This window comes from Schistocerca piceifrons, chromosome 2 (genome assembly GCF_021461385.2).
Source record: "Schistocerca piceifrons isolate TAMUIC-IGC-003096 chromosome 2, iqSchPice1.1, whole genome shotgun sequence".
Lineage (NCBI taxonomy): Eukaryota > Metazoa > Arthropoda > Insecta > Orthoptera > Acrididae > Schistocerca > Schistocerca piceifrons.
The window spans coordinates 395,069,328-395,093,416 of NC_060139.1; the positions used below are offsets into that span (position 1 = coordinate 395,069,328).

General features: G+C 39.2%; 1 protein-coding gene across 2 annotated transcripts in view; it reads left to right on the forward strand.

Annotated features, from left to right (window-relative positions):
* The window catches only part of LOC124776214 (GPI inositol-deacylase), a 180,503-nt gene extending 158,479 nt beyond the window's left edge, over window positions 1-22,024 (forward strand). For both annotated transcript variants that reach the window (XM_047251065.1, XM_047251066.1), the window contains exon 15: window positions 21,642-22,024. In XM_047251065.1, coding sequence (XP_047107021.1) covers window positions 21,642-21,801 — 160 coding nt within the window. In that variant the 3' untranslated portion in view covers window positions 21,802-22,024. The remainder of the gene's footprint in view (window positions 1-21,641) is intronic.
* Window positions 22,025-24,089: the final 2,065 nt, after the last annotated feature.

The window sequence follows — 24,089 nt, forward strand, 5'->3', positions numbered from 1 at the left end:
CTTTTAGAGTTTTCTGTGCGTTAAAGTGGTTTAGTAAATTTCGTGCTTTAGTTTTCAGCTGACATTTCTTATTGTTTCTAGTGAAATATTTCAGTAAAATTTTCATTCACTGTTTTAACTTCATTGAGAGTTCCAGTGTCTGCTTGAATTTTTGGTTTTAGCTAAAAATTTTGTGAAGTTTTGTTGGTATTGGTATTAGTTGAGGTTTAGTAGTATTAATAAAAGTAGTTGCTTTCTTAGTAGAGAGAGAATTTCGAGACCACTATTGTTAGTTCTGTAAATAGTTCTACTGGTGTAACTGAACTTAGGTAACGTAGACGTATAGTTTTTTTCAGTAACTGTAAAATTTTGCCTTGAGTGAGAAGTGTGGACTCTGTCATAAGTTTGTGAGTAGTGGTTATGCTGTGGGATTTGTTCAAAGTATTTTCATTGGGGGAATGCCGTGTGGAAGCCAGTAAGCATTCTAGCAAGATCCTCTCCTGCGAATATAGAATCTGTAATAGAAGTAAGTTGATAGAGGAACAGGAGCATAAGATCTGTGCCCTAAAGGTGCAGTTAAAATACGCAAAGGAGGAACTAGATAACTTGGACAATTTGAGGAGTAGGTATCAGACAGTTGTACTTTGCGTATATGCAACAGATTTGACCAACTGTCAGAGTTAAGTGGAGAGGAGCCTCTTGTTGCTGTACATGTAGGAAACATGCAGCAGTCCTCAGCAGTTAAGAGGCCTAGGTTAGTTGCAAAGTCTAACAGAAAGAAGAAGGCTATGCTGCTAGGTAGTTAGCATGGTTGAGGTGTGGGCCAGTAGTTGCAGGAAGTGTTGGGGAGTGAGTACCAGGTCACCATCATTGTGAAGCCTAATGCAGGGTTCGCTCAGGTGACTGACAGCGTAGGGGAGTTACGTAGGAATTTTACAAAAGAGGATCAGGTAGTGATGTGGGTGGGGCAGGGAGTAGTCTTGATAGGGACAGGGAATATGATGTAGGTGGTGACCTGGATAAGGTAGCTACTCAACTGGTGGCACTAATTTGCATTTCATACAATTGTTACAGCATCATGATCGGCCCCATCTTAATGCGACTGTTAGGTGTGTTAACATGGGGCTGGAGGAGGTACTGATGGCAGAGGGCATGGGTCACATTTCAGTGGTGCCAGTTGAGTCTATTAGTAGATGGGGTTTCACTAGGCATGGCCTGCACCTCAGTAGGTATGAGAAGGGGAGGCTGGCAAAGCTTATAGGTGACAGTGTATGGGTGGTGGTGGTACCACTCATGGAAAAATTCCTATAGTAGTTGGTGTTAGAGCTGTGCCTTTTTGAGAATGAAGTCAGCTGATAGGTATATCTGCTTAAAGGAAGTGCCTTCTAACTAAGGGATCACCTTCAGAGGATGTCATGTTTCCAAGTAGAGAAGGAATTAGCGTATTTCATCAAAATATAAGAGGTATTAAAGATAAAGTTAATGAACTGCTTATAGACATTGAGTCTGAACTTGTTGGTATGTCAGAGCACTATTTAAATAATTTGACAATCCTTTACCAGGATACAGATTACCTGGCTGTTTTTCAAGGAGTTCCTTGCACGGAGTGGGGGTGTGGCCATGCACATAAAAACAGCATTCCATTTGAGTCCGTAGATGTATCACGGTACTGCACTGAACAGATATTTGAATGTTGTGCAGGGGCAGTTGAATTTAGTGAAACTAAACTTCTAATTTTTGTTGTTCTTAGGTCCCCTAACTCTGACTTCAGAGCATTTCTGCTGAAGCTAGAGAGGGTTCTTGATTCACTTTACAGGAAATACCAGAAATTAATTATAAGTGGTGACTTCAATATTAATTTTGTATATGATTGTGCAAGAAAAAGGATGTTGGATCTCCTAAATTCTCACGATCTGATGCAGGCTGTATTTTTTCCCTCTAGGGTGCTGGGGAACAGTAGCACAGCCATAGACAATATTTTTATTCATTCTTCATTACTGGATGGGCATTTTGTCAGTAAAAGGGTGAATGGCCTTTCAGACAATTTTAACACTAAAAGGCTTTTTTACCCAAACAAATGTCACATATTATTACAAACTATGTAGGAAAGTTAATCCAGCGGCAATAGAGAGTATTTTAAACCTCGTCAAGGAACAAGAGTGGCAGGATGTTTATAGTGCCAACAACATAGATGACAAATATAATGCTTTCCTTAACACATTTCTCATGCTCTTTGAGAGTTGCTTTCCATTAGAACATTCTAAACGGAGTACTACCAGTAAAAGGCAGCATGGGTGGCTGACTAGTGGGATAGGGATATCACATAAAACAAAGTGGGAATTATATCAAAATGTTAGAAGTAGTCACAATCAAGCTGCAGTAGCCCATTACAGACAGTATTGTAAGGTGCTTAAAATGTTATTAGGAAGGCAAAGAGTATGTGGCATGCAAATAAAATAGCTAATTCACAGGATAAAATTAAAACCATATGGTCAGTTGTTAAGGAAGTGTCTGTTCAGCAGCACAAGGTCTAAAGTCAGTTTGCAGTGCTGGCCTGAGTGGCCGAGCGGTTCTAGGCGCTACAGTCTGGAACCGCGTGACCGCTACGGTCACAGGTTCAAATCCTGCTTCGGGTATGGATGTGTGTGATGTCCTTAGGTTAGTTAGGTTTAAGTAGTTCTAAGTTCTAGGGGACTGATGACCTCAGAAGTTAAGTCCCATAATGCTCAGAGCCATTTGAACCATTTTTTTCAGTTCGCGGTAAAAATAGTTCTGTTACTGATAAATCAGATATATGTACAGTATTTAACAATCATTTTCTGAGTATTGCTGGTGAATTAAATAAAGATTTAGTCTCTACAGGGAATCATATAACTCTCTTGGCAAATGCCTTTCTGAGATTGATGTCTGAAATACTCCTCTGTGATTCAAGTGACCACTGGTATAGATGTGTTAGACATTTCAGGATTTAAGCTAGCTTCCTACTCCTGCAGAGTAGATATGGATGGAGGAGGAGTTGCCACATTTATTAAAAACTGCCATAAATTCAAGAACATTGACATTAATAAATTCTGTTTAGAGCAGCATCTAGAAACATGTGCACAACAGAAGTAGAGTTCCATAACAGATCCTATATAATATTAACTATTTACCGAGCACCTGCAGGAAATTATAATCTATTCATAAATCATCTAGAAACTCTTTTGGGTTATTTAACAGGAAGAAACAAAGAAATTTTGATTGCTGGTGACTTTAATACAGATTTTCTAATGCAGCCTTCCAGTAAACATTTACTGCAGTTAGTAATGTCTTTCAATCTAACTCACACTGTAAACTTTCCAACTAGGATCACTTAAATCCTCAAGGACAGCCATTGATAACATTTTTATAGACAAATCAAAAGAACAAAATCATATCACAAAACCTGTAATAAATGGACTATCAGATCATGACGTGCAGCTCCTTGTTTTAGATGTAAATTCTAAGCAGATTATCGAGAATGCTAAATCTGAGTACAGGAGAGCAGTCAATCAACCAAAAATTGAGTGTTTTAGAAAACTGCTCAAAGATATGAACTGGAAAGATGTTTATAGTGCTCATGACATGAATGGAAAATATAACAAATTCATGAACAATGTCAGTACCATGTTTGAAAACTGTTTTCCTCTAAAAGTTACTGAAATTAAATAGAAGTCTATGATAAAACCCTGGATTACACAAGCAATAAAGAATTCCTGTAAGACAAAAAGGAAAATGTATTTGTCGACCAAGAATAGCTCCAATGCTGATGATTTAGCTAAATACAAGGAATACTCATCATGGCAGGGTTCAATGTCAAATTATCCGGAGTTTCAACTCCCCCACTCGGATCTCCGGGGGGGAGAGCCTTGAACAATGCCACAAGTAAATACAAAAATAATGCAACAATAGCAACTTGGAATGTAAGATCATTATACCAACCAGGCAAAGTAAATAATGTTATACAAGAAATGAAACGCCTAAAAATTAACATTTTGGGTGTAAGTGAAACAAGATGGCCTGACTCAGGAGAAATGACCATTGACAACATGAAAGTATATTACTCGGGAAATTCTGATAGCCAGCACAGGAATGGGGTAGGAATAATTTTAGATGAGTATGCTAGTAAATCTGTCAAAAGCATTTTACCAATCTCAGATAGAGTAATCAGTCTACATTTACAAACAAAACAAACAAATATTAATTTAATCCAAATCTATGCTCCAACAGCCGACAAAGACCAAGAAGAAATAGGAAAATTTTATGAAGAATTAACACAAGCAATAGGAACCTCAAAAAGCAGAGACATTATTATCATCATGGGAGATTTTAATGCCAAAATAGGTGAAGGAAGTGAAGGTGATCTTATTGGACCTTTTGGTTTAGGAACAAGAAATGAAAGAGGAGATTTGCTGTCACAATTTTGCCAGGAAAACAATCTGTCTATTACAAACACATTTTTTAAACTCCCTAAACGAAGACTTTATACTTGGAAATCACCAAGAGACTGTAATGAAGAAGTTTGCAGAAATCAAATTGATTTCATACTTATAAACAAGAGGTACAAAAATTCTATTCATGGTGTGAAAACATATCCAGGAGCTGATATATTTTCTGATCATAACCTTTTAGTAGCAAAGTTCCATGTGAAACTGAAAGCCATACAAAAGAAACAAAAGAAGGACTATATAAATACAACTATTCTAAGAGACCCCTTGACTAAACAAAAGACTTCTGAAGAGATTAATAAGGAATTAGTTAGGATAAAGAATAATCAAACAGAAGACATTGATGGCAAATGGGAACTTATAAAAGACACATTAAATAATGCATGTAAAAACACAATGGCGACCAAACACGACAACATGAAAAAGAAGTGGATGACAGAGAAGATATTACAATTGATGGAACAAAGAAGAATACTTAAAAATAGAGATGAAAGTGAGTATAAAAGATTACATGCAGAAATACGAAAAGAAACACGGCGAGCAAAAGAAGAATGGTACAAGGAACAATGCTCTGAAATTGAGAGTTATGAAACAAGACATGATAGTTTCAACTTACACAAAAAAGTTAAAGATTTAGCTGGACTTAATAAAAAGAAAAGCACAAGTTTATTGTTAGATAAAAATGGCAAAATAATTCCTGATGTTAAAGGTAAACTGGACAGGTGGACAGAATATGTCAAAGAACTATTTGAAGATACAAGAAAAGATAAAAAATTTTATGATATCATGATCGGAGAACGAGGACCAAGCATATCGAAAGAAGAAATATTACATGTTATCAACAAATCAAAGACAGGAAAAGCCCCTGGACCGGATAAGATACCAAATGACATCCTGAAACTCATAGGAATAGACCATATAGATATATTTGTACAATTGTTTAATGATATTTATAATTCGGGAATTATTCCTAGTGATTGGTTGACATCTACCTTTGTTACATTACCCAAAAAGGCTAATGCCAGAACTTGTAATGATCACCGTACAATAAGCTTAATGAGTCACACCTTAAAGATATTTCTAAAAGTTATACACCAACGAATATACAAAAAAGTAGAAGAAGGTATAAGTGAAACACAATTCGGTTGTAGAAGTTCCCTCGGTACAAGAGAAGCATTGTTTGCTTTTAACATAGTAGCGCAACGATGTATGGAGGTTAACCAGCCACTATATGTGTGCTTCCTGGATTATAATAAAGCATTTGACAAAGTTCGTCATGATCATCTCATAGAATTGTTAGAAAAGAAAACACTTGATAAGAAAGACATCCGCATTATATATAACCTCTACTACAATCAAACCGCAACCGTGAAGGTAGAAAATGAGTTATCGAATGATATAGAAATAAAGAGGGGTGTGAGACAAGGTTGCGTTCTCTCACCCTTATTGTTTAATATGTATTCAGAAGACATAATCCAGGCAGCTCTATCAGATGAAATAGCTGGCATTAAAGTGAATGGGCTAAACATTAACAATGTTAGGTTTGCTGATGACACTGCACTACTAGCTGGAAACCTCAAAGATCTACAATTACTTCTTGACAAAGTCGCAGAAGAATTTGGCTTGACTCTTAACGTAAGCAAGACTAAGTTCATGGTGATATCTAAAACACACCAACAAGAAAATCTTACAATCAATAGGGAAAGAGTCGATCAAGTACGTAAATTTAAATATCTTAAATTTAAATATCTCGGAACAATTGTAAATGAGGAGATTGAAAGCTCAGAAGAAATTAAATCGAGAATAGGACAGGCCAGAAGTATCTTTAATAAGATGAAAAATGCATTCTGTTCGAGAGACATTTGTTTAAACACAAAAATGAGGTTGCTAAGATGCTATGTATTCTCAAAATTATTATACGGAATGGAAGCGTGGACATTGAAAAAGAAGGACATGAACAGTTTAGAAGCTTTTGAAATGTGGGCATATAGAAGAATACTTAGAATTAGTTGGGTGTCGAGGATTACTAATCAAGATGTCCTAAGAAGAATGGGAAAGGAAAAAGAATTAATTAAAATTATTAAAGTAAGGAAGCTACAATATTTAGGCCATGTTATTAGGGGAGTAAATTACAAAATATTGCAAATAATACTAGAAGGGAAAATTTGTGGGAAGAGAACGAGGGGTAGAAGACGGACATCCTGGATTGACAATTTAAAAAATTGGTACAACTGTTCAACGTCAGAACTCCTTAGATCAGCCAAATCAAGATCAGAAATTGCCATGATGACAGCCAACCTTCTTGGAGGAGACGGCACATGAAGAAGAAGAAGGAATACTGTAAAATAGTAAAAAAAGTAATTCAGACATCTAAACAAATGCACTACGAGAAGAAGATAGCAGTGTCAGAGAACAAAATAAAAACAATACGGGATATAGTGAAAGAGGAGACTGGTACAACCAGAAAGGAACAGGAACAAATAGCAGTAAGGGTAGATGACACATTAGTAACCGATGGGCATAGTGTGGCAAATCTATTTAACAAGTATTTTATATCCGTTACTGATAAAATGGGATTGTCAGGATCAGTAAATAATGCCCTTAAATATTTGAAACTAGCCTTTACAAATAGCTTCAGGTACATGAATATGTCACTCACTTCACCAAAAGAAATAACTTCCATAATAAAATCTTTAAAAACAAAGCATTCTAGTGGTTACGATGAAATATCAGCAAAGTTAATTAAGGCATGTTCTTGTGTGTTTAGTACAATTCTAAGTTACTTGTGTAACCAGTCAATTATAACTGGGACATTTCCTGATTGGCTAAAATATGCAGATGTTAAGCCTCTATTCAAGAAAGGGGATAAAGAGATACCATCAAACTAAAGACCGATTTCACTTTTGCCAGTATTCTCAAAAATTTTAGAAAAAGTAATGTACAGGCAGCTTCTCAACCATCTGACCACAAATAACATACTATCAAAAACATAGTTTGGATTTCTGAAGGGTTCTGATATCGAGAAGGCTATTTACACCTACAGTGAAAATGTACTTAATTCATTAAATAACAAATTACAAGCAGCAGGTATTTTTTGTGATTTGTCAAAGGCATTTGATTGTGAACCACAACATCCTTTTAAATAAATTAGAATTCTATGGTGTCACGAGCAGTGCTGCAAAATGGTTCAAGTCATACCTCGCTAACAGGAAACAAAGGGTGTCAGTGCAATGGACTAGTGAATTAAGTCATCAGTCATCATCAGAATGGGAAGAAATTACATGTGGTGTCCCACAAGAATCCATCTTAGGGCCATTGCTTTTTCTTGTGTACATTAATGATCTCTCATCAGTTACACTGCCAGAAGCAGAGTTCATTTTGTTTGCAGATGACACAAGTATTGCAATAAATAGTATGTCGAATGTAGTTCTAGAAAGATCTGATAATGATATTTTCATGGATATTAATAAATGGTTTAAAGCCAACTCACTGACCTTAAACTTCGAAAAGACTCACTATATGCAATTCAGAACCTGTAAGAGGTTTCCACCCAGCATAAGCATAAAGTATGAAGAAGAGCAGATAGAAGAGGTTGCAGTCTTAAATTCCTGGGATTACAACTTGATAATAAATTCAGTTGGGAGGAGCACACCACAGAACTGCAGAAACGCCTTAACAGATCTGTATTTACAACTCGACTGTTGGCTGACATAGGTGACATAAAAATGAAAAAGTTTGCATACTTTGCCTACTTTCATTCCATAATGTCATATGGTATAATATATTGGGGGTAACTCTTCAAATCAAACAAAAATTTTCAGAGCCCAAAAGCGTGTAATACGTATTATTTGTGCAGTAAATTCACAGACATCCTGTAGAAACCTCTTCAAAGAACTGGGTATACTAACTACTGCCTCTCAGTATATTTACTCCTTAATGAAATTTGTCCTAATAATATACCTCTTTTTCCAACAAACAGCTCAGTTCATACATACAATACCAGGAACAAAAATGATCTGCACAAGGACTTAAAAGTACTTACTCTAGTTCAAAAAGGTGTCCACTACTCAGGAACACTCATCTTCAATAATTTGCTAGCAAACATAAAAAATTTAGTTACAAATAAAGATTAGTTTAAAAGGAGCCTGAAAGACTTACTAGTGGCCAACTCCTCCTACTCTATTGACAAATTTTTTAATAGAGACAAATGATGTATTGTATATATTCATACTATTAGTATTGTTATTTCAGCTTTTTCTTTTTTTTTTTAAAAAAAAGAAGAATTGACATGTTCCACATCCACGAGGATCTCCTCAGCATGGATCTATGGAACGAAAAACTAATCTAATATATTCTAATCTAATTCAGACAAGGGAGAGATTGAGTCAATAATTAAGTCACTGAAGACTAAGGACTCTCATGGATATGGTGGAGTGCGTAGCAGAATATTATAGTACTGTGGTGCACATGTTAGCCCTGTATTTAGCTACATTTGTAATTTTTCCTTTAGGAATGGTCGGTTTCCTGTACGATTAAAGTACACAATAGTAAAATGACTTTATAAAAAGGAAAAAAAGGGATAATGTAGACAATTTGAGACCTATTTCTATGCCATGAGTGTTTGCTAAAGTTATTTATGCCATCAGTGTTTGCCCAAGTTATTGAAAAGGCGATGTATGTAAGGATAATTGATCATTTTATATCACACAATTTGCTATCAAATGTACTCTTTGGCTTTAGAAGTCGTTTAACAACTGAAAATGCTATACTCTTTTTTTCTCTGAGAGGTACGAGATGGATTAAACAAAAGGTTTTGAACACTAGGCATATTTTTTTTTATTTAAGTAAGGTATTTGTTGCTCTGTTGAGAATGGCTGTGATGTGGGGTCGGAGTGGGTTACACTCAAAAGGGTGGAAAGGGGCGGGGGGGTAAACCACTCCTGTTCCTTATTTATATAAATGATATGCCCCAAGCGACTCTAAAATATTTCTGTTTGTTGATGACACTAGCTTGGTAGTAAAGGATGTTGTGTGCAACAGTGTCTCAGTTTCAAATAGTGCAATTCATGATATAAGCTTATGGCTTGAGAAAATAAACTAACGTTACATCAGTAAGACTCAGTTTATACAGTTTCTAACACACTATTGAACAAAACCCGACATTTTAATTTCACAGAATGGGCATATGATTTGTGAAACTGAACAGTTCAAATTTCTTCGTGTTCAAATACGTAGTAAACTGTTGTGGGAAGCCCACGTTCAGAATCTTGTTCAAAGACTTAATGCTGCCATTTTTACTATTCGAACATTATCTGAAGTAAGTGATCGTTCTACGCTAAAATTAGTCTACTTTGCTTATTTTCATTCGCTTATGTCATATGGTATTATATTTTGGGGTACCTCTTCCCATTCCAAAAGGATATTTTTGGCTCAGAAATGGGTGGTTTGGGCAATAAGTGGTGTGAGTTTGCGAACCTCTTGTCGCCCCTGTTCACCAGTCTGCGTATTTTGACATTGGCCTCTCAATATATATAGGGTGTACATAAAGTCTGGGAACACTTTCAATTATTTATTGCACAAGAACTAAACCTTGTACAGGTGTCATACATATTGCAAATTGAAGGAAACTCTGAAAGTTGTGGGGTTTTTTTTAACATTCGATATGTGAGCCATGAGTGACCCGGAAGACATCAATACAGTAATCAAATTCTTACCATACTCGTCCCAGCATGGCATCGTCGACTGTGGCAGTCACTTCCTGTATTCTCTTCCAGAGCTCTGCTACATCAACCCGTCATAATGAATTTGTTGTGCCAGTGGTAAATGGCCTTCCTTGGTCTAAACATCCATTGAACAGCTGTAGCACACTTGTTTTTGTCTAACTCCAGCACACAGAAAGCTCGCTCCGCACCTGAACTCACCATGTTTGCAACTAGCGCTTACTATCGTCAAATTACCAAACTACGCTGTGGTGGTATACAGAAAAAAAAATTCAGGGTTTCTCTTCAAAATGACATATGTATGATATCTGTACAATGTTTGGTTCTTGTGCAGTAAATAACTGAAAATCTTCTTGGACTTTATGTACAATTTGTACATTCTTTACTGTCATTTCTTGTTAACAATATCAGCTTATTCCCAAGAATAAGCAGCTTTCGCTCAGTTCATATTTGGCAGAAATCAAACCTGCATTTGGATCGGACTGCCTTAACTCTTGTGCAAAAAGGTGTGCAGTATACCGCTGCATCCATTTTCAATAATCTTAGGAGCAATCCATGTGCTTTCAAATCAAAACTGAAGAGTTTCCTCATGGGTCACTCCTATTCTGTCGAGGACTTCCTTGAAATGTTAAACTTATTCTTGCTGTATTGTTGATTGTGTTTACTTAACTTCATGGCTTGACATTTTTTGGGTTCATAAACATTTTATTTTTATCTGTTATTACTTTTATGTTGTAATTTCATGTACTGACATGTTCCATGACCTCGGATTTTTGCTCCTCAATTTGGTCATACAGAATTTGACGTGTAAATAAATAAATAAGCATGTGATGCAGTTCTCCAGTCCTGGGTGGTGCTGAGTCATGAGGGGAATGCTCCTCTGTGGCAAGATGGTGGGACTTCAGGAGGTGGTGGGTGACTAGATTGATAAGGCGTGGGAGAGATACAGGGCTATTACAAATGATTGAAGTGATTTCATAAATTCACTGTAGCTCCATTCATTGACATATGGTCACGACACACTACAGATACATAGAAAAACTCATAAAGTTTTGTTCGGCTGAAGCCGCACTTCAGGTTTCTGCCGCCAGAGCGCTCGAGAGCACAGTGAGACAAAATGGCGACAGGAGCCGAGAAAGTGTATGTCGTGCTTGAAATGCACTCACATCAGTCAGTCATAACAGTGCAACGACACTTCAGGACGAAGTTCAACAAAGATCCACCAACTGCTAACTCCATTCGGCGATGGTATGCGCAGTTTAAAGCTTCTGGATGCCTCTGTAAGGGGAAATCAACGGGTCGGCCTGCAGTGAGCGAAGAAACAGTTGAACGCATGCGGGCAAGTTTCACGCGTAGCCCGCGGAAGTCGACGAATAAAGCAAGCAGGGAGCTAAATGTACCACAGCCAACGGTTTGCAAAATCTTACGGAAAAGGCTAAAGCAGAAGCCTTACCGTTTACAATTGCTACAAGCCCTGACACCCGATGACAAAGTCAAACGCTTTGAATTCTCGGCGCGGTTGCAACAGCTCATGGAAGAGGATGCGTTCAGTGCGAAACTTGTTTTCAGTGATGAAGCAACATTTTTTCTTAATGGTGAAGTGAACAGATACAATGTGCAAATCTGGGCGGTAGAGAATCCTCACGCATTCGTGCAGCAAATTCGCAATTCACCAGAAGTTAACGTGTTTTGTGCAATCTCAAGGTTTAAAGTTTATGGCCCCTTTTTCTCCTGCGAAAAAAAGCGTTGCAGGTCACGTGTATCTGGACATGCTGGAAAATTGGCTCATGCCACAACTGGAGACCGACAGCGCCGACTTCATCTTTCAACAGGATGGTGCTCCACCGCACTTCCATCATGATGTTCGGCATTTCTTAAACAGGAGACTGGAAAACCGATGGATCGGTCGTGGTGGAGATCATGATCAGCAATTCATGTCATGGCCTCCACGCTCTCCCGACTTAACCCCATGTGATTTCTTTCTGTAGGGTTATGTGAAAGATTCAGTGTTTAAACCTCCTCTACCAAGAAACGTGCCAGAACTGCGAGCTCGCATCAACGATGCTTTCGAACTCATTGATGGGGACATGCTGCGCCGAGTGTGGGAGGAACTTGATTATCAGCTTGATGTCTGCCAAATCACTAAAGGGGCACATATCGAACATTTGTGAATGCCTAAAAAAACTTTTTGAGTTTTTGTATATGTGTGCAAAGCATTGTGAAAATATCTCAAATAATAAAGTTATTGTAGAGCTGTGAAATCGTTTCAATCATTTGTAATAACCCTGTATTTGTGTACAAGGTTATGAGGGTGATGATGGTCTGTGAAGGCCTCATTGAGACCCTTGGTATATTTTGAGAGGGACTGCTCATCACTACAGATGTGATGGCCATGGGTAGCCAGGCTTGTATGAAAGAGACTTCTTGGTATGGAATGGGTGGCAACTGTCGAAGTGGAGGTATTGTTGGTGGTTGGTAGGTTTGATATGGACACAGTTACTGATGTAGCCATCTTTGAGGTGGAGATCAACGTCAAGAAAAGTAGCTTGTTGGTTTGAGGAGGACCAGGTGAAGTGAATGGCGGAGTTGAGGTTCTGGAGTAATGTGGATAGGGTGTCTTCGCCTTCATTCCAGATCACAAAAGGTGTCATCAATGAATTTGAACCTGGTAAGGGTGAACTGCACAGGTGGAAACTCGCCCCGCAATATATCCTATGTTCCCGTAACCCTCCTGGCCCCAACCTTAGTCATTGTCCTTCACTCACCTATCCCCTTCCCTGTTCCCACTCCACAGCCTTATATTCTACAAGTGCACACACAGTCTTTTTACTCCTCGCCCTTTCCACCCCTCGCCATGTAACCTTCCGATTGCACCTAGCTGCCCTACCCTTTCTCCAACTCATCTCTGGTGCCTGTATGCTCCCACAAACAGTACTGCATTGTTACTGCTCACTCTCACCCTCCCCCTCCCCGTCCCACTACCCAATTGCTTCTCCCATCATGAGCACTTGCTCGTATCCTGGCCCCGGCAGCCAGAGGCAGTGGTCATTTGTGTGTGAGCTGCATTTGTGTGTGTGTGTGTGTGTGTGTGTGTGTGTGTGTGTGTGTGTTTTTATTGCCTATTTTGGAAGAAATAAATGTTTAGTAGTATTTTTGCTGTGCCTCTCTGCAACTCAACATGTCCACTATATGGTGAGTAGCAATCTTTTGTGTTCATAATATTGTCATTGAAATGTGGAAGATACCATATTTTTGTGTAGATGATGACTGTTCTGAGTTTAGAGGAAATAGAGACATGTCTGAAGTTTCATGAATTCAAGCTATGTGACTGAATTTACCAGTGGGGAACCTTTTATCTTCACCAGGTAACTTAATCGCTAACTGGATAATACGTATGTAGTAGAAGTACCTGCATAGAAACAGAGCTTTGCTGGAGTTTAGGATTCAGTTTCTAAAACACGTTGCACATTTTAGATATAACTATTTTAATGCAATCATGAATTGATTAACTGGAGAAAGTTGAAACAAACACTAAAAAAGTCTCTGAGGAAAAACTAAAACAGCTCAATAAAGCAAAATATGGCCTCCAGCGTGACTTAAGTGTGGTACGTGTACAGCTGCAACCACAACCCATTCTTTGATCATACATTTTGCTGTTAAAGTAACCACCTTTTCCAATTATTTTTTAACACCTGATGGATTTGAATCCAGTGCACTTGCATGATCCGACTGTGAACCTTCATGCACATACATGAAGTCTTTCCTTTCCTGTCGATAGCGTCAGTTGCTGGCCGGCAGCAGTTGAGTGAGGGTAGGTAGTGCTTGCATCGGTTTTTCATTGCAAGGGAAATGATGGAACGACTGGAGCAGTGCGCTACTGCATCAGATTTTGTGAGAAGCTGAGCAACAGCCAGGTGAAAACCATTCAGAAGATTCAAATGGCTTTTGGTGCAAGGCTGTGGGCATAATACAGATTATGGCGTGGTACAACTGGTTTAAAGATGGCTGCACATTGGTGGAGAGTAAGCCACATCCCATTCAGCCGTCAACAAGCCAGAATGACCAGGTGGACACTGGTGATGCCGGACTGTCGTGTGTCTATCAGAGAAGTTGTGGAAAAGGTGGGCATCAGCACTTTTTCAACATATTTCATTGTGACTGAAGATTTGGCCATGAAGAAAGCGTTGGCAAAATTCGTGCCTAGGCTGCTGGCAGTGGAGCGAAAGCAACTTTGCGTTGAAGTCTCATAGGACAGGCTGGATTCCACAGTTACCCTGACTTCATGAACACCATAATCACTGGTGATGAGTCCTGGGTGTAAGAGTACGACCCAGAAACCAAATCCCAATCATTACAGTGGAAGCATTCCTTGTCATCAAGACCAAAGGAGGCCTGACAAGTGTGCAGAAACATCAAAATGATGCTGACTGCTTTCTTTGACTCCCGCAGTGTAGTACACCACGAGTATACACCAAGGGTCAAACACTCATCAAAGAGTACCACAGGGATGTCCTCCATTGCATATGCGTTGCAGTGCAAGAGACCAGACTTGTGATCAGCAGGAAATTGGCATCTCCATCACAGCAATGCTCCAGCACATTCCTTGTACTTTATTCAAATGTTTTTGGCAAAAAACCAGATTTGTGTGCATCAACAGGCTCCTTACTCTCCTGATTAGGCCCCTCTGCGACTTCTGGCTGTTCGCCAAACTCAAGAGGTCATTGAAAGGAACTCGATTTCAGACAGGAGAGGACATTGTGGGAGCAACGACAGCCAAGCTAAAATTCATTGTGAAAGAGGCTTTTTCGGTGTGCTTTCTAACAGTGGCTGCACTGCTTAGGAGAAGTGTGTGGAGTCCTATGGGAACTATAATGGGCATTCAAATGAAACCCGGTCACTAGTGTAAAGTAGCAGAAATGATTTTACTAACTCAAAATTGTAGTTATACACAGTACACATACTCAAAAATAGTTGCCACAACTGTTGGCACATTTATCCCATTGCGACAGTAGCCAGTTGATTCCACCCTTGAAGAAGCTACTAGGCTGCTGTCAGATCCATGCCTGGACACAGTCACACACTCCATCATCCATTGCGAATTGATGTCTGTGAATAGCTTGTTTTAGAGGTCCAAACACATGAAAGTTACACGGTGAAACGTCGGGACTGTATGGTGGGTGTTCCAGCATTTCCCACCGAAACTGCTGCAATGTCATCTCCACCACATTGGCCTTGTGTGGGCGGGCATTATCATGCAGGAGGATAATGCCATTGGACAACATGCGTCAGTGTTTTGACTGGATGGCTTGTCTAAGGTTCTGTAAAGTGGCTTGATAACGCTGGGCATTGATGGTGGTTCCTTGTACCATGAACTCGACAAGCAGTGGGCACTTGTGGTCAAAAACGAGGAGGACATCATGATCTTAGCAGAACTCTTGTGCACAGCTGTTGATTTCTTTGGAGGTGGTGAAGTCACATGTTTCCAATGCTTGTTCTGACACTTGCTTTCCAATTCAAAATGGTAACACCACGTTTCATCACCTGTGACAATACGTGACAGAACGCTGTATTCCTCCTCATGATAACATTGCAGATGACTCAAAGACAGTGCCACTTGAGTATTGCTTGTTGGGGAACCCATTGCACACAGATTTTTTGATAGTTAAAGTGTTGGTACATTATGGTGTGGGCGGTGCCATGCTAATACCCAGTAACCAATAGATCTCATCGATGGTGATTCTGCGGTTGTCCAAGACTAAAGGATTCACTTCCACAACCACTTCAGGTTTGATGACACGATGAGCCCGTCCAGGACGAGCATCGTCTTCCAGTGACTCGTGCCCCTCAAGGTATCGTTTGTGCCATTCCACAACACTTGAACTACTCAGACTGTACTCACCATACACAGTCTTCATCCGTCGATACATTTCACAGCCTCCAACTCCCTCCACCACCTAAAATTAAATCACTCCTCCTTGTTCTTGCTTACTCGCCTGCATGTTCCGTAGTGGACAATAAGTTGTGTGACCACCATCTCTTTGGTGTGAAATCACAATGGCACAATGCAACATCAGACAGTGTGCACCTGTCAGTCTCTCTACCAATAGGTGGTGCCACCTTATGTGTAAGGCAAAGATAGACGCACTGACCAGATTTCATTTGAATGAACCTCACTTTGATGGTGATTAGGTGTCCACCACTCCAGGTAGGCCATTTTTTTCCCTGTCACAGGTCAGATACTTTCCTAACAGATGTCTTATGTACAAAACTGAATTGATGTGTCCCATAATAATAATAATAATAATAATAATAATAATAATAATAATGGGTCAATCTTCTGCTGGATAACAAGGTCAGGATTAGGATTTGATTAAGTTACATCATCTTTAGTTTCCAGTATTGTTATTAGATACCAAATGTAGCTTGGATACACAAACAAGTAGCATTTCAACACAACCATATAAAGTAGGTGGCAGTAACACCCTCTGCATTCCCTGTTTAAGGAAATATTAAGCATTAGCTTTATCATTCAGAAACCACATTTAAGTACCGGTTGGTTGTGAGAAAATTGTGATATGACTCATGCATTGAGAAACATGTATCAGAATTAGATAGAGGTAGGATCACATGGCTTATCAAGACTGTGGTTTATCATTCTACAGTATTGCTGCTCACAATTACTGGGATCCTATGGCTGTCATGCAGATATGAAAATGATTTATTCAGATTGGCCACACTCAAGTCATACAGAATCTCAAGAGCTCCATGTGACAATTTCCTGAGTGGACAGACATATTGGCCACTCTGCCACGCAGAATCATGCAGTTACGCCATGTCCCATGAGGCAAGAAAGGGGCGTGTACATAGCAAAACACGGGTAGTGCGATGACATCTGGAGCACTACAGACTGTCAGCATAGCGACCATTGCTGTGGCTTTTATTGACACAGAAGAAGAGACTGTGGAGTACTCAACAACAGCAGTCGACACAGGGGGTGACCCCACACTGTCTTTTCAGGTGGGTCCAAGTTTTGTGTGCAGTATCATAATGGACATATCAGTGTGTGGAAGCTCTGAGTAGATTTAACATTGCTAGATTGCATTCATCATGCACCTGGTGTGGTACGTTGTGCCATTCAACACACAACATGACTGTGCCTCTGGTTTGCGTAGCCAGTAATTTGGACATCAAATTTCTAATTTCTGGCATGTGGAGGTTAGCAAATGCAGTCTGTCTTCGAGGTCTCTATGATGATATCTTTCAGCAAGATAATGCATGACCACGTGTTGCCCATGCAACAGTGACATACCTCAATACAGAGGTCAGTAAATTCTCTATATCTCTTATGTACGTAAAACATCTGGTCATGGATTGCCAATAGGCTGGCACACACCATTTGTCACTCACTGGAGCTATGAACTCTGGCATAAAGTTGAAGCAGCATGGAATGGCACACAGGGTGCCCATAATTAAAGTCCCAGTTTCAAAACACCGTAGAAAGAGAACCACTGCTCAGAATGAGGTCAAATTTGAATAGCATATAATCAGGGGCCCAACATGACTGTCACCATGCAGGATTGTGTGCTGCTGATAAAGCTTTTATAAAAGAACAGTGACTGTGCACCAGTAGCCCAGCTAGAAGTTCCGAACACGCAAGGATATGAAAAAAGGCAGTTGTCCAATGTCTACTAAGGATTTGGAGAAAATGATTACAGAATTTGAAAGAAAGGTCATTTTGAAGTACAATGTGGCAGAGGGAGGAAAGCATTTGATCCAACATCTGTTGAGGATATGGCCACAGCATTGCAGGAGTTGTTGAGCGGTGGTGTGCAAACGTACAGTGCGCAGGGAATTGCCCAAACATTAGACGTGCCTGCAAGCATGGCACTTAAAATCATATGAAACATTCTGCACTGCTGTCCATACAAAACCACCTATGTTCAGGAGTTGCTACCTGCTGACCTGCCAGCAAGACAAACATTCACTCTGGAATTTCTTGCTCACATGGAAGTGGACAGTGAATGGTCATGGAACACTCTGTGGACAGGCGAAGTGCATGTCATTTCCAAGGACATGTCAATACACAGACTTCCAGAATATGGGCAACGAAAAATCTGCATACACATCAACTGGTATCATTTCATTCTGGAAAGGTGACTGTGTCGTGCAGGTTGATGGCATTGTTTATTGTAGGGCCGTGTGGTTTTATATATATATATATATATGAGATGACTCCAGCAGATCCTATTACCAGCACCGTCACTGGTAAATGCTGCGAGAGTCATTTGCGCACGAACATCATTCCAAGCCTCCAACTGTGTGGGTAGGATCACTTTTGAAGCAGTCGCTGCAGAGGAATTCAGAAATGCTAGAATTATAAACTGTCATTTCCTGCAGCCTGGCCATCCAAATCACCTGATCTTAATTCTTACAACTTCTGCTTAATCCTTACAACTTCTTGCTGTGAGGTTATCTGAAATATGTTGTGTTCAGTGCTCCTATTATGAGCATAGCTGAATTGGAGGCACACTTTCTGAATGTGACACCAGAAATACTCCAATCTGTAGTGCAACATGCTGTTTCTCAATTTACACTTGTGGCAGAAAACAATTGAAAGGCATATGTAACATGTCTTGCACCACTCTCATGATAACTAGAAACTAATGTCATTTTACTTTCTTGTGGTTTTTGGCCTCGGGATAATTAAAAACCAACTTTTCCCATCCATTGTGGTACAAACTTGCTGTGGTGAATGGGCTTTTATAATGAACAGTGCCACAACTGTTGACTGTGAAACTTGTTCAGTCATGCTCATTGAGCAGTACGGATAGTGTATTGTGCAATTCAAACACTACCCATCATATTGCGATTCATCTGTCATTTGTAGCCCACACCATTTACATTAAGAGTCAATAATAAGCTCTTCAAATTTAGCATCATTCTGCGCAGTGGTTGTGTTTCTACAGCGTTTTGAAAAGTTCTACTCAGTGTCTAGCCATGTTAGAGCCATTGTTGCTGCTACAGGTAGCAGCTCTGGGTACTAAAATTGCATCCTGTGCATTGGCAAATTACACACACGTTTAACCATGTATTCATCCTACTATACCGTGTATGCACAACAATTAAAATGTTGTTTTGACAATTCTTCTAAATGCTGTAATTTTAATGGCCAGCAGTGTACTTGTTTCTTTGATCCAGTAACATTTCTGATAATTAATAACTTTTGAAAACATTACTGGAAATCAACAGTGATATGATAGATGATTAAAAAACTAATTAGTCTTGATTTGTGATAATTTTGAGGGAACTGTGGGACTTCCACACGTGCACAGCGTTACAGAGGTTAATCTGCATGAAGTTACAATGAAAGGGCACTGATAAATAGGCAATCACAGTGGTACACAAAGCAGTTCTGTATGAGGTCACTCATCGAAAGATGTGCTGCAGTCAGTCTTTACTCCATAACCCTACAACACTGACAAAAGCAGAAGTAATCAGTTACATTTGGTTTGCTGTGTTTGATCAGTAATGCGTTTCAGTAAAGACTGTAAGGCAGGGGTGTAGAGACTTACTGATCCCACAGGCTGCAAACCAATCCCTCGGACTATGCACGGGGGGAGATATTCCGAAGTGGGATGGGAGATATTCCGAAGTGGGATCCCCCTGCCTCAATTTCAGTCAGTGCCTCACAAGGACTAAGTTCTATATGGTCCACCCTCTACTTTCTGGGGGGTATGAAGGATGAGTAAAAAAGTTGACAAGAACAAACAATGAGGGACAGGCCATTGTAAGATCGATGAGGGCCGCTCTGTGTCTGTATCATTTGAGAGATGTTCAAGACAGAAGGGTAGTGTGTCACCACCATTCAAGTTGTGTACAACGGCAGAGTTTGAAACTTCATGACAGAGAAGTTACAGTTGCCAGAGGATAGGCTGTACACACACATTCTCGAGTTCTTAGAAGATATATAAGAAGCATAGGTGATGGAAAGATTGATAAGTAGCCCCGTGCTCCTGCTCTACATCCACAAGTCACTGTGCAGTACCTACTACAAAGTACATTCTACAAGTACCAGTACTGCACCACAACATCCTATTCTATTCCATTACAAATGAAATGGGCATACCTGCTAAAATCTCTCTTTGATCCGTATGTGAAATATGGAACAAGGTCAGTAGAATTCTTGTACAGTCTACTTCAAATAATGGTTGTCAAAATTTATCCATAGGATTTTATAAGATCCATAATATCTTTCTTTAGGAGAACACAATTTAAATTTCTTGTCCATCTCTGTTACAGTTTCTTACGTGCTATACTAGCCTGTTAGGCACAGAAGCTTGTTTCGTAATTCACTGAATAAATGCTGTCAATAACGTGATAAGGATCCCAAACGCTCTGAGTACTCCCCTAAAATTGGTCGCACAAGCATCTTCTTTGCAGTTTTGTTACAGAAAGCACTGCACTTTCCTACAACGCTTCCATTTGTCCTCCCTGCTACTGACTTTTACTTCATTTTGTAAAACTTCATAATTTTACCCATCTGTATTTAAACAATGAAAGAGGCTCCAGAAGTTTACCATTAATATTGTAACTGGATGCTAGTGGATTCTTTCTGCTGTTTTATTGACATTGTCTGTTTCCCAATTATTCAAAGTCTTGCTAGGAGTTAAAGTTCACATTTCTCCAAACCCATTTCATACTATAGGACTTGTATGCTCAGTAACACGCACAACAATTCTAATGGCGTTTCATCCATCACCCGAAAGTCTGCTATAACATCTTAAATATTGCTGTTGAAATGAGTAGTGCAAGCTGGTGTGACATTCTCAGAAAAATCCCGTTTCTGATTCCAATGGTGTAGGCAGAATGAGGAATCTGAGAATTACAGTGAACAACATGTCATGGGCTGCACCAACATTATGACCACCCCAAAAACACCACTCCACACGGTTGCAGCAGAGCCAATGACATGGTAACAGTACTTGACTGATGTAGTGGAGGGATGTATGTGGCTTTTAAATGCCAATGGGAGCCACAACTTAATTTGTTAGGGCTTCACCTTTTTCACAGAAGTATCTGAGTAGCTCAGACAGTGGGAGATAAGTCATTACACAAATCAAAATACATACGGTAAGCTTAGGACACTACCAGGAGACATGTAGCTCAGAGAGTGCCACTACTCATGCATTTTACTGCTATCTACTTCATCTTATCCTTGTCCACCCATGGCAAGAAATTCCTACCATTTCACATCTTTTGATGTCTTGACTTTAATGTTAACAAAAATTACAACAGAATATGTGATTGTTTCTTAACAGTTATTTTATAAAGCCCAAACATATTTGATTATATTTTCGGGTATGACATCCAGCTTGTAGCTACTTAGGAGCAAGTAACTCAAAATTAAGACTATTTTGATTCTACAGTCTATAGTGTGGGTGCTATGAGATAACTTATACTATATTTTTGCTTTCAGAAAATACTACAACACTGTCTCAAAAATGTTGTATGGACTTGCGGTCTTTGCTTTGTGCTATGGCCCATTGTCACTTTATGTAATGAGTCCTGTATTGGCAACAGCAGTTGCTATTGTTACCATTCACCAAATGTTCTTCCCATCTTCTTCATCAATGTGATATTTGATGTTTAACATATAGACTTTATTTTCGTGTGTTCTTATATGTGCTTTTTTGCTACTTAACAAAGACTGTACAAAATTTGTAACAAAGAACAGATGTGATATTTATATGTTTGTTATAGAGATGTATTTGTAGTATTCATGGATTGTGAATTAGATACTAAATATTTATAGGTAATTTATATTTTGTGTAACATGAGAGTAAAGCAGAATTATGAGCAGTCTTGCCTCAATATTTTTTAGAGCACTTACTTTACCATTTGCTTCCTTTTCCCTCATATTCCTTGGTGCAGTGCAAAAATAGAAATGTTTTCTCTGGTTTGCTAAACATCCTGATAAACTTCAGCTTTCAACTCCTACAATTAGCTCTACAGCGTTCCACCACAGTAAAATCAAGTATGTCACTAAAATAAATACCAGATCAAACATGCTCAATCTGTGTGTGTCTAACTCAGTGGTGTTAAAACTTCTCGACAGATTAAAACTTTGTGCCTGGTTTGGCCCCTTCATGGACTTTTCCCAATGTGAGGCTCTCTGCGTGCCATGATTAAATGTGAAGCAGCACGGTTCTTGCTCTCACTTACACTAGAGCAAATATCAAGTACAAAGATGAGTGTTGCAGGGATGTGCAGTGGTAAATGGAAATACCTGAGCGGACAGGTCAGTCACTGGCAATTTCAGCAGACATTTGTGAAGGGGGAGAAAAAAAAAAAGTATGATCCAATGCAGAAATTACATGAAAAGCACGCATGAGGATTGGCAGAAGAGGAGTAAAAGTGTGTGTTTGGGACAAAGATAGCAAGAGAGACCGAGAACAAATTATCAATGTCACAATGCACTGTTCTTTTTTCTCTGCACAGTCTTCATCTGTGCACACTACTCAAGCTTCTTCATGTAACAAAGGGTGTGAAATATTTGGCCAATAATAAACTAACCCAAAAAACAAATGATTTAATGTCTGTATTTAAATGTGCTGCAGATAAACATGTAAATACTATAAAAGGTGTTGGAAAGTGGTACTAATTCTCCAGCTGCATCATTCAGCAGCTGTTCATTGGTAAAGACTTTACATTTATGTAAATATGTATCTGTTAAAAGAAGGTTATATGTCTTGTAACTCATCGTCATCAGCCATTTGACATCCAAAGCTGGATAAAGGTGTCCTCAAGGCTTTTTCATGTTATACATTTCTGTGTGTTCTCCTGCATGTTTTCTGATGTTATGTATGACCTTCCTTCAGGTCACCGTGTTAGTCTTTTCTGATCTTTTGGAAGCCAGCAAATAACTTAGTCTATATCTCATCAATTTCTTTGGCTACACTTCCTGCCAATATCCATTTCATTTTCATTACATTTATAATTATGTCTCCCTATTCCACACTATTTCTTCATACATTTACTTGTTTTCCTTTCTCTTTTAGAAATTCCTGTCACACAAATCTCCCCTGCTCACTGAGCAACCCTTAGTTATGATTCCCCCCCCCCCCCCCCATATTTTAATATCCATGTCTCCCTGTCACAAGTCAAACATGATAATACACACTGATTGTAAACTTTAAATTTTTTACTTTCTTACATACTGAATGTTTAGTTTGGGACCCTGTTTAGTAGATCAAAAGCATCCCACATCATTTTTACTCCTCCGTTTATTTCTTCTCCTGTACAGCCAGATGTCATTTTCAGCTATCATCAACAGGTTTTACTATTTTAGTACTACTTTGTAATATTTTTTATTTATGTATTGGTTGGTTGATTTGGAGGAGGGGACTTTTACTGTCCCATGTCCCAGCAGATTAGGGAAGGAAGTTGGCCGTACCCTTTCAAAGGGACCACCCTGGCATTTGCTTGAAGCGATGTAGAGAAATCACACAAAGCTGTTTCATGATGGCCGGACATGAGTTTGAACTGTCATCCTTCCGAATGTGAGTCCTGTGTGCTAACCACTGCAGCCACCTCACTAGGCGTTTATGTATTCATTGTGTGTCTAAATGTAGCTTTTATTTCCTAATACATAATATCCTACTATAGGAGGGTCACTCAGAATTGTTGGCGAATGGACTGCCATTGTGCATTTCTGCACTTTGGAGGACAGCTGTTGGGATGGGATTCCATTTATGTTCCTAACATGATATCTCACTGCCATGGGCATTAAATTAGACAGTAAACATATCTGCATAATTGATTTTTATTATTTCAAAGTTGATTTGCTTGTGAATTTGTGTCAACAGTGATTTGCAGCAAGACAATTTTGAACAAAATGCATTTTTTGCTCAGTAATTAAAGTAAG